Here is an 11073-nt window from a genome sequence, read left to right on the forward strand (position 1 = left end):
TGTAGATGCACCATCATTAAACTTCTTCACAGCTGTAGCTCTACGTTCAACTGTCAAAGTGCTGTCAACTAACGAGAGCGAAAAAAGCGGGTTCGTTTGTATGTGGAACGAAAGTTGTGTGTTGCATCGATTGTTTTACGTACTGATTGCTGTGAAACAATTTGAACCTCACAAGGTGCAAACGTACACATTACCCTAATCTTGTGATTTACTGGCGGTAGGTGGTTAACGACGAACTAACGCATCGTAAAAAATGGCACAACCGGCACCGCTTGGTTTGGATGTTACGGTAAGCCGAAACATAGGTTATGTTTACGTTTTCAAGGATAATGATAATGCTAATCCTGTGTTTACCCTTTTGAAAGGATTTAAAATTCAAGCTACAGAGCAAGGTGCCGATTTTTAAAGGAAACGGAAATGCAACAAATGGCTGCAATTTGCTTGCCACGGCCAGTGTACACGGGCTGGTATTCGTCGGCACGGTTGGGTGTGAGCTGCGCGTACTCAAGCTGAAAGACATCACCAGCGACCGGATAATGAATGAGATCGTTCCGCTGCGCACGGTTCCACTGCCTAGCGAACCGTACCAGTTGGCCGTTAGCTGTGATAATGGATTGCTCGCGGTCGATATCATTGCAAACGGAGTACCGTTCGTGTACATCTATTCCGTACCGTCATTCTTGACCGGATCGATCGTGAAGCTGCATGAAATCAAAACATCCGCCCAACCCAATGTTCGGAGTACGCAGCTCTGCTGGAACCCCGTCATACACAACGTGCTTGCAGTGCGAACCGAAGCGGGAGGGCTTTCGGTGTACACACTCAAGGAACCGGCCGGTATGGAGTTCCACTCGCTCGATACGAACAATTCGGACACGGAGCGGGCTCAGTGTGCCTGCTGGAGTCCGAAGGGTAAGCAGCTGGTGGTAGCGTTCGTAAACGGGAAGCTGGTACAGTACAAACCGGATCTGAAACCGGCCCGCACCATCGTCTGCCCGCCCGGTGTGGTGGAGGGCGGTGGAGGGTTCGACGTACTGGCAGTCCAGTGGCTCAGTACGTACCAATTTGCCGCGGTGTTTCTACCACACGCGGACGACTCAGTACCGGCACTGTTCATCGTGAACGCACCCAAGGCTGGCAATCCGGTTTTTATCAATTACGACGATATCTGTTACAGTCAGAGTGGACCACGCAAAGGGCAAGTGTTTTTGCAGCACATACTGCCCTGGAATTTGCTGCTGATGGCATCGGCCAACAGCATGGAGGTTGGCATATTGGGCACGACGGAAAGTGGAGAAGCGCCCACCTGGTGCCAGTGGACGACGACGGATGAGGCACGTGCCGAGTTGCCACTAACGAGCGATAAGCAGGAATCGTTCCCAATCGGATTGGTGCTCGAAACGGGCTGTACGCACGAGCTCGTAATAGGCGAACAAACGTTCCCGGTGATGCCGATGATTCATCTACTTTCGACGTACGGTCAGCTCGTTTCCTTCAACGTGCTTAACATGCTGCCGAATGTACCGAACATTTGCTCTCCTCCCAAACCGGTGCAGGATCTTTCCGGTGGCGCATTCGTGAAGTTGGATGTGGAAAAGTCGGCAACACCGGCAGTTGGTACAATGCCACACCAGCCGCCTCCAGGCAGTGCGATTGTTCCGACGGTATCATCCGCGGGAATGTTACCACCGTCGGAAATATCTTTCGCTGTACCGAATGGTGCCACATCAACACCAGCTATTGCGAAATCGAAATCATTCTTTAATTCCGGCCTTGGAGAAGCGGTGCAGAAATCTCCTATAAATCTGTTTGGTGGAGGTGGTGCAACTACCGGCCAGCAGCAGCAGCAGCAGCAGCAGCAACAACAAAAACCTGCCACCATTGCACCAACATTCGGCAAACAGATTACCTTTGGTTCAACGGCCACGGGTGGTGGATTGCAAGCAGGAATAGGAGGTGCTAATGAAAAGAAAACTTCCTCCTTTGCCGGATTTTCAGCCCCAGGCACAGGAACAAGCGCGTTTGGCAGTGGGACAGCATTGGGAACAAGTGCCGGTGGTCTGCCTACAATGTCCGCTCCACCCTTTCAAGCTGCCATGGCATCAATGGGATCCTCGACGCCAGCTTCTGCACCGTCCATAACGGGGCCGGATGTAACTAAACCGCTCGTTACCGTACCTCCTACGTATGTTGCCCCTGTTCAACAGCAATCCCAGCAAAGCAATGCTACTGCTAGCGCTGGATCAACCCGGCCACAAGCTGCAGACACGCAGTACAAGAAGAAGTCCGAATTTTCCTCCGAGGATAGTAACGCGATCATACGCACACTGACGATCGATGAGCTGAATCGTTTTACCCGCGAACTTACCAACCTGCAGCAGCGCAATCGCTCGCTAAGTGTGCAAATCGGACAGAAGGAGGAATCGACCCAGATCATTCGTAGTTTGCGCGAGCTGGAAGACATTATTGCGCAGGCGAACGAAAGCACACAGTCGCTCGTATCGGACGTGCAGACATTGCGGCTCGGGCTGAACGAAGCGTTCGCGATGATAGCGGAAGCGAACAGCAAGAGTGCGATTTACAACAATCCGACCGTGCATCAGTACCAGGAAGCGCACGGCATGTCACAGACGAGTAGGCGTCAGCTGAGCGCGCTCGAAAACATGCTGCAGGTGAATGAAAATCAGCTGCACACCGTAACGAAGCAGCTGAAGGCACAACTGATGTGTCTGGAGGAAGCGAAACAAGCGCGGACAAAGCAGCGAATGCACATCCCCAGTCTGGAGGTGCTGTATCAAACGCTTTCGAAGCAGCAAGACATTCTAAACCGGCAGGGCGAGAAGATCGCGTACCTTAAAAACAAGCTCGGACTGCGGAGCAGCTTGAAGGGGCTGGAGGATCGGAGCGGCAGTGCGAAGGGCCTGGGAGACAAACAGTTGCCCGGTGACGCGACCGATACGTCCGAGAGTGCGATCGAATCGTTAACGGACTCGATCATATCGATGACGCTCGGTGATCAGGTGGCAGCCGACACTAGGAAGCTAAGCGAATCGAAACAGTCCGCCCTGCGGAGAGCGCTCGTCGGCCGAAAGGTGGTAACGGTGAAACCGCAACGGCCGGATCGTGTTGGGCTTAGTTCCGAGGTGGTACGCGAGCGGCGCGATCAAGTCAGACGGTTGACTGTGGAGCAGGAAAAGGTAAAACAAGCAGCGGCACTAAAAGCGACCGCTGTACCTTCCAGCAAGGAAGCAGAACAAAGCAAACCCCAACCACAACAGCAACCGCAGCAGCAACGTGTTGTCCAACAGCAACCTTCAAAGCCGGCAGTAAAACCGCTGGGTACGGCGACAGCGAACAAAGCCTTTTCATTTGGTTCCCAAGCACCAGCAGCACCCAGTGCCGGAAGTTTTTCCTTTGGGCAGACAACAATTACACCGATGGCTGCTGTAGCTGATACCGGAATGAAACCAACACCGAACGGTGGAAGCATTAGCACCGGGTTGAGCTTTGGTTCTGCCGTTTCTGCTAGTAAGGAAATCGTCGATAAGGAGAAAAAGGACACACCCGCCAGCTCTGGTGGTGGTGGTGGCAAGGAGAATAATCCCGTTATTCCGGCATCGATCGCAACCGTCTCGAAACCTTCGTCTGGTGCATTTAGTTTCGCTACCAGCGCTATGAACACATCGGCGACACCGTTTGTATCATCCTCGACGGAAACGTCCTCTTCTTCTAGTGCCGCTGCTACGAAATCTGTATTTTCGTTCGGTAATGCCGGAACCGGAACGAACAACGGTAATAGTCAGCCATCAGGATTATCGTTTGGTTCGCTAGCGAAACCGAACTTTTCGTTCGATCTGCCCACTACCGCAGCAGCGTCCGCTGGCAATGGGACGGGCATTTCTTTCAACATCGGCGGACCGTCGGAAGGATCGTTAAGCTTGGGCAAACCGAAACCAACGGTTATGAGCGAAAATCTACCACCGGTGGAGGAAATACAGAAGGATAAACCGCTACCACCATCGTTCGGACCGGTGGAACCGGCACCATCGACAAAAGCGCCACTACCGGCCCTTACCAGCCTGCTTCAGAAGGTCGACTCGTCGGTTGATCTTACCGTGAAGAGTGTGTCACCGCAGCCAAAGCCGACCGGTGGAGGTCTTTTCGGTAGCATTACCGGTGGTACCAGTTTCGGTTCGGGTGGTCTTTTTGGCAGTGTTGCCAAACCAACTTCCACCGTGACCTTAACGACTGCAACAACGGCAACAGTGACAACAGCAGCAAATGATACAGTCAAGCCAATTCCGGGCCTATTTTCGGGAATTTCCTTCGGTTCGCTTACCGTAACGCCAACGTTTTCTTCTCCTGCTGCTGGTACAGGGACTGGAAGCGAAAGCACCACACCAACGGTTGGATCCTTTTTTGGCACTATTAAACCCACAGCTGCTGGTAGCAGCAACGGAAATGCAACAGCAATCGCCCCAGTATCATCACCGGCAAGCTCGGTCGGTTTAACATTTGCAAGCAACAGCTTTACGTCGTCTGGATTTGGTGTGCCTAAGAGTACCTCAGCAATAGAGACGTCGTCGACGATCACAACCGCTTTAACTTCCACGGTGACTGCAACAACCACAAGCGACGAACCGGCTAAAGTGGACGGGAAAGTGGAATCAATCGCGACAACAACAACTACTACCCCGGGAGGATCGAGCTTCGGATTTGGATCCGTTACAACGGGCGCACCGAGCGCCTTTTCTTTTGGTAAATTATCGCTCGAAAAGCCCGTCGCAGCTGTTGTTGCATCGACAACCGTTACAACGGTAGCATCGAATGTGGTTGCACCGGCAACTACTTCCACCGCGACGACAACGGTGGCAGCAGATACGACGAGCAATTTGTTCAGTTCGATTAGTATCTGCTCACCGAGCTCGGCCACTTCCACCAGTGCCAAGAGTCCCTCGACAATTACCGGTGGCAATATCTTCACATCGGCAACGTTTGGTACCCCGAAAGCTGGCACGGATGCGACCAACATCTTCGGTAGCGCTGGCGGCAGTGTTTCCTCGTCCGGTGGGTCAATGTTTGGAACGGTGAAACCCGCCGCTACGTTCGGTACAGCGGCGGCAACACCAGCACCGGTCGGATTGTTCGCGTCCGTTGTACAGCCAAGTGTGGCATCTACTGCACCGGCTACTGCTGCTACTGCTGCATCTCCTGCTGCTCCTGCTGCCGGTGGTAACATGTTCGGTGGATTCTTTGGAACCGGTGCAACGCCCGCAACTACCGCAACCAGCACACAATCGACGGGTTCATTCTTTGGTAGCGGCACGGGCACGACCGGTGGTGGTTCCATTTTTGGTTCGAATTCTCCTGCTACGACGACGTCCAATATTTTTGGTAATGCGACAACCAGCCCCACAACCGGCACTGCCGGTGGAGGAATATTTGGGAATGCCACCAACAGTACACCCGGTGCTAGCGGTGGTTCCATCTTCGGTGGTTCGTCCGCATTCGGAGCAGCAACCGGTGGCAGTACCGTTCCTGCTGCCGGTGGTAACATTTTCGGCAGCCCCGTCGCATCCACACCGACATCCGGTGGTACGGGTTTGTTCGGTTCCGTCGTCCCAGCGCAACCCGTCTCTTCAACGCAATCCATCTTCGGTGGTGCAACATCGCCCGGTGGATTTGGTTCCGTGGCCACCGCTAGCCCGGGACCGTTCAGCAGTGGTGCTGGTGTTACGGGTTCGAACGTAAATGCGTTCGGCTCACCAACCGCGGGGAGTGGTGCAACGTCGGCATTCAGCAAACCGCCCGCATTCGGTGCCACGCCAACGTTCGGCGGTGCACCAACGTTTGGTGGTGCGCCCACCTTTGGCGGTGCACCAACGTTCGGTGGTGCGGCCACATTCGGTAGCCCGAAGGCAACGTTCGGCGGTGGTTCACCGTTCGGTGGTGCCGGACCGACGCCGGCCATCGGTTCACCAACGCCATCCAACAATCTGTTCGAGCAGCTTGGATCCTCCTCGTCCGGTGTGTCCTTCGGTGGATTGGCGGCACAACAAGCACAAAAGCCAACCCAGTTCGGCGGTTCGTCCTTTTCCAGCTGGCGCTCATAACCTGCTACTAGCTACAATTTAAAAGTGAATTTTTCGTCTTATTGTCAATATTAAGATAAAAGGAAAAAAAAAACATTACAACACCCATACAAATCAAATAAGTATTTTGATTCTATTAGTTCTACTTACCCGAAAAGTATGCCAATTTTTCACCGTTTTCGTTATCGTAAGCATTGTTTCTACTTACTGCTGAAGGTGTTTACTTTCAGACATCTAGTCTATTAGGTATTTTTTAATAAACCCTCCAAAAAAGGCAATTTTTTAACCTTTCGAATGTACATATCTCCCCCACAACCGCGGATATTAATCAAACGAAACATATGTTTGCATTTAAATTTGTTTTTTTTCCTTCGTATTTATTTTACCTCTTTTTTGTTTGCTCGGTTTTATTCTTGTTTTATCATCATGAGACTATACCTACTTCCTTTCGCGCAAATAGGCTTACAAGTTACGATTCATTCATATATAAATTGGTACGATATTCCATCCATTTCGATGATCTTTTCTCGATCGTGCGAAAACTTTACGATCACATTCTCTTACACACCTTCCACACACAAGAATCAAACCCACATCAGGTTCTTCTCGATCGGTCGCGATCGGTTTCGGCATTGTTTTTCTTTTATTATTTTATATACGTTTATTAATTCCTATTAGACAATATCTTCACTTCGATTCACTATCATCGGTTTCGAACGGAATTGTAATTGTTGCTCATGTGTTTTTAGTGGTTGTGGTTTTGCTTTACTTCCTCTTCATTCGGTTTTATGACTATTCCGGTTATCTCTCTTATTACTATGCTTTCTATTTTTTTCGGTTTTATTCGCACACCCACGACTTTTTTTTTCTAAAATAGTCACGAGAAGTACGACGTTTTATGTTTTTTTTTTTAATTTTATTACCCTCAGTCAGCGCTTTCGTTACAAACTAACATTCGCCCTTTTCCAACCATAATTTTTCATATGTGCGACTGGATGTTTAGCCATGAAACATCTTTTTGACTAACTCTTGTGCTGCAATTTTTTGTTAACCAAAGTTCAAAATTAACCAAAAACGTAAAAAAAAAAAAACAAAAAAAAAGATAACAAATCTAAATTTCATACATTTTTATACACATGTTTGTTTTCTTTTTGACTTATCCAATTTCATTCTGGACTGGTTTTTATCATTATGGAAGTTGCTTTTATCGTTTAGGGTGAATCGAAACGAATTAATTCATTTTGTTTTGTTTTTTCATTGTTCATTTCACGTCCTATGAGTATAAACCTGTTTTTTTTTTGTTTACTCTCTTCATCTTCTCTCGTGAGGTCGTACAGGTTGGTTCATATTTCTCTAACCATTTCCTTTCTTGCGTGCTTTTGCGTGTCACGCCTTTCGTTCGCATTACGTTTGGTAGATAGTAGAAGGAAAACTATATGACTTAGTTATTACTTGAATAGATTATTGGCCGACAATGAAAATCGACTAGGCGAAGGAAAAGAGGCTACAAATATAAAATATACAAGACAATAATACGTGGACCTGAGGTGGATAAAGGATAAAGGATCGACTAGTAGTGCTAAAATGAAATAATGGAAAACGTGACGGTCAGGATTAGAGACTGCTCTAATTGAAACGAAGAAAACAAAAGACCTAAACAATAAACAGTAATGTTGAGGTTCTTTACGAAATTTTTACGGGGAACACAGCATGATATACCACACACTTGTTGGCATCTAGTTTAAAACCATTCTTCTCTTGAACAAGATGCGCACAAACACACACATACACACACTAGCAGAACTTGGTAAAAATTTGTTTTGCGATGGTTTGGTTTGGTCATTCGTCTAGCATTTTACAATACCGTAGGAGGTTTTTATTTCTGTTAATTTTACGTTCTACTGATTTTTGTGTTTTTTTTTTATTCGCTTCTATGTTTTTTCTTCGCAAAACATTTTGCACTTTCTACATTGTATACTTTTATAATACCTATTGCAGTACATAGTTAAGTTTCGTTTCCTCTCCCAAAGCGGACTGTCGTGTTTTGTGTATTTTTCTCCTTGTTCTTTAGTGTAACTATTTTTGTTTCTGTTTTTTTTTTGTTTTATCTTACTTTTATCGACACATGCTTTATTTTGTTTCACTATAAAAAAGCGTCCTCAACGGTTACTGGAAGAGGCTCGGTCCTCCTCAGTTTTGACTGGCTGAGATTTTGCTGCTACACGGTTTTCTATCGAATCGACTATCGATTTGCCAAACAGCGGTGCGCAATTATTTGTTTAGGTGTTTTTTTCTTCTATTTATTATGTTTTTGTATATTTATATAGGTATTTTTTTTACAAACGGTTTCTTCTATAGCTTTTTTTTACTGCTTTGATAGTAGTTTTGTAGTAGTAGATTTAGTTACGCTGAAGAAATATCACTAGAAAATGCATTCTACCCTAGAGCACATTTTGTGCAGGCGGCCGGAAATGGAAAGGAAGCAAGACGTGTGAATTAGACATGTGGAACAGAATGTAAATTTTGGCATTTTAAGAATAATTGTTAAATATTAAAACAAAAGTTAAGCGCAATGTAATGATATTTAGACTGATGTGCAAATAAATAGAAATTCAAGTGTTTTACAAATAAAAATAATTTCACTTAGAACAGATTTCATGTTAAACTGGCAAGAGTGCAGAATTTTGTTGGTAGTTAATGTAATTTGATCCAAAACTGTACCGTGTAGTACAGTACACAAAATTCTTCATTTTGTTGGTGTAAATCGTTGTTTTCAATTCGCTCGTCCATGCTGGTTAAATTGCTGCACAACAGAAAAAATATTGCATTCGGTGCGTAGCAGCTTTAGCTTACGCACTGTTTTGTTTTTAAAAGTTACCTCCTTTTATATTCCACTTCTGCTGTGTCCAGAGGGTAGTTACTTCCTTTGCAAAAAATGTTCTAAATTGACACCATTTTTGTTCGACCGTTTTTCGCTTTCCTGACACATGAGCCGATGAGAATCGCTTATCTATTTTGTTTTTTGTTTTGCTGTTTGTGCTTTCTGTTGTGTTTGTAGTGTCGTGGAACCTCTTGCCGTTAGATTTTTTTTGTTTCTTCTAAAGCCTTACTGCATGATCTCCATTTGATCATCTTTCCTTTCGAGCACAGAGTTATATAGGTATGAGTTTGAATGTGTGTGTGGCTGTGTGAATGTATAAAGAATAAATTTTGTTCTTTTAATAAAAAAAGCATGACATTAGTAAAATGTGGGAAACAGTATACACGCGTATACTGTCATCTTTTTTAAATTTTGCACAGGAAAACACGATCCCTAGCAACAGTAACATTCAGCGGCAACGGTAGCATACCGTTCTACGAGTGTCCTGACCGAAAAAATAATTACCGGCGAGCGTGTGCAATAATAGTTGCAGCGATGATAGCGATGATAATAATTACAATAGCAGTATCGATTTTGTTTACAGTTACAGCGATAGTAAGAGTAGAGCGTTGCGTACTAACGACGATAGTTTACACCCTAAGTTTAGTTTATAGCAGTGTAGCTGCTCTCAAGCGTCCATCGCCAGGACACTCTCAGCACCTGCGGACTCTTCGTACGTCGGAAGGTGTTATGGCGGGCGGGCGATTCGATCTACGCGATAACCATCACCGTTATCACGCTCACGTGCGACGGCGTCGGGAGGGAAGAAAATCACGACAGGATGGCAACACTGCGCCGGATGCCTCCCTGCTGGTGGATATTATCGATCGATGACCACTTTTTCATGCCATTTTTCAGCGCTTCCGCTGTCGCTTTATCCTGCATGACGCGCGACATCGCTTCCAGCTTCTGGGCACGCTCCTTCGAGAGCGGTTCGGTCGGGAAGGATAGATCGTTCGCTTCCGCTAGCGTGCGCAGATCGAAGTAGTACTTTGCGTACACGGACGACGGTACGTTGATGTTGAACTGTAGCAGCTCCAAAAACTGTCGCTCGAGCTCATTCATATCCTCCACCGTAATGTCCTTCAGAATTTGACAGTAGTCAACGTTCCATACCGCCTGATCGTCCCACACTTTGCTCGCGAGCAGTATCGCACCGAGCACTATTCGCTTCCAGTTGCAGGACGCAATGTCCAGCTCGGCGTACGTCAGCAGACGCTCGAGGTAGACGAGCGTAATGATGGCACACTCGGCCGTCAGCTGGGCGGCATTGAAGAGCGTCCGCACGAACTTGTAGATCTGCCGGTGTTCCGGATTGTGCCGATCGTAATCGTCCGGCACCGGATCGCGCGTTAGCGGGTGCAGCTTCTCATCGAAGATGTCTATCCGCCGCTCGCTCGTACGATTCTTGATGTGATAGTAGATCGCCAGCGACACACACTTGACCGTGTTCTTTAGGTTCGGCTGCGACACGGTACTGTCGTCCAGGTAGATCGTCGAACAGCTGCTACTCTTCTTCAGCACACCACCACCACCACCACCTCCACCGCCACCACCACCGCCGCCTCCACCGCCACCACCGGGACCACCACCGCCCTGCGGTACGATCTGATGCTGAGACTTTTTGCGCGTCATACCATTTTCGAGACTTTGTTTCGAGCGCTCCAGGAACATGGTGCCGGCGGACGGATCGACCGACGGATCGTGCTCACCGTCGTCACCCTCACGTTCGGAAATGTGTTGCAGATTGTTTGCGGACAGTTCGCCCTCGGGCAGATGCTCCTCGAATACGGGCGCTTCCTTTGCTTTGCGCGTCGGCGGTGGACTCGAGTACGAGCAGCATGATGCTTTGTTTCCCATCCTGCCAAACACACGTGCAAGCTTTCTTCCTCCTTTTATGCGAACCTTTTTGCGGGTGCTTTCAAGGGATCAAACTCCCTTTTTTGAATGGTAAACCACACCAGCTTGTGTACGCTTTTTGCGCCGGCCCGTGTAAGTGTAGCTAAGTGTATTTTTGGCAGGAATCAAAAAAGCTGCTCCGCTAGCAGCATAATGGCCAAT

General features: G+C 47.8%; 2 protein-coding genes across 2 annotated transcripts; one reads left to right on the top strand and one right to left on the bottom strand.

The window, feature by feature from the left end:
- Positions 1 to 71: 71 nt before the first annotated feature.
- LOC125764452 (nuclear pore complex protein Nup214-like) lies at positions 72 to 6341 on the top strand. The gene is made up of 2 exons (XM_049428720.1): positions 72 to 289; positions 366 to 6341. The coding sequence occupies exons 1-2, from the start codon at positions 254 to 256 to the stop codon at positions 6111 to 6113; spliced, it is 5784 nt and encodes a 1927-aa protein (XP_049284677.1). The 5' UTR covers positions 72 to 253; the 3' UTR covers positions 6114 to 6341.
- Positions 6342 to 9060: 2719 nt separating this feature from the next.
- Positions 9061 to 11066, bottom strand: LOC125764525 (cyclin-Y-like protein 1). The gene has a single exon (XM_049428871.1). It carries the CDS (start codon positions 10870 to 10872, stop codon positions 9784 to 9786), a length of 1089 nt encoding a protein of 362 aa, XP_049284828.1. The 5' UTR covers positions 10873 to 11066; the 3' UTR covers positions 9061 to 9783.
- Between the last annotated feature and the right edge of the window lie 7 nt (positions 11067 to 11073).

Source organism: Anopheles funestus, chromosome 2RL (genome assembly GCF_943734845.2).
Source record: "Anopheles funestus chromosome 2RL, idAnoFuneDA-416_04, whole genome shotgun sequence".
Classification (NCBI taxonomy): domain Eukaryota; kingdom Metazoa; phylum Arthropoda; class Insecta; order Diptera; family Culicidae; genus Anopheles; species Anopheles funestus.

Bases quoted from the DNA above. Each gene is read 5' to 3' on its own strand.
- LOC125764525 (XM_049428871.1), bottom strand. From the start codon at position 10,872: ATGGGAAACAAAGCATCATGCTGCTCGTACTCGAGTCCACCGCCGACG.
- LOC125764452 (XM_049428720.1), top strand. From the start codon at position 254: ATGGCACAACCGGCACCGCTTGGTTTGGATGTTACG. The intron at 290-365 runs GTAAGCCGAAAC...CCCTTTTGAAAG, and splicing joins CGCTTGGTTTGGATGTTACG to GATTTAAAATTCAAGCTACA.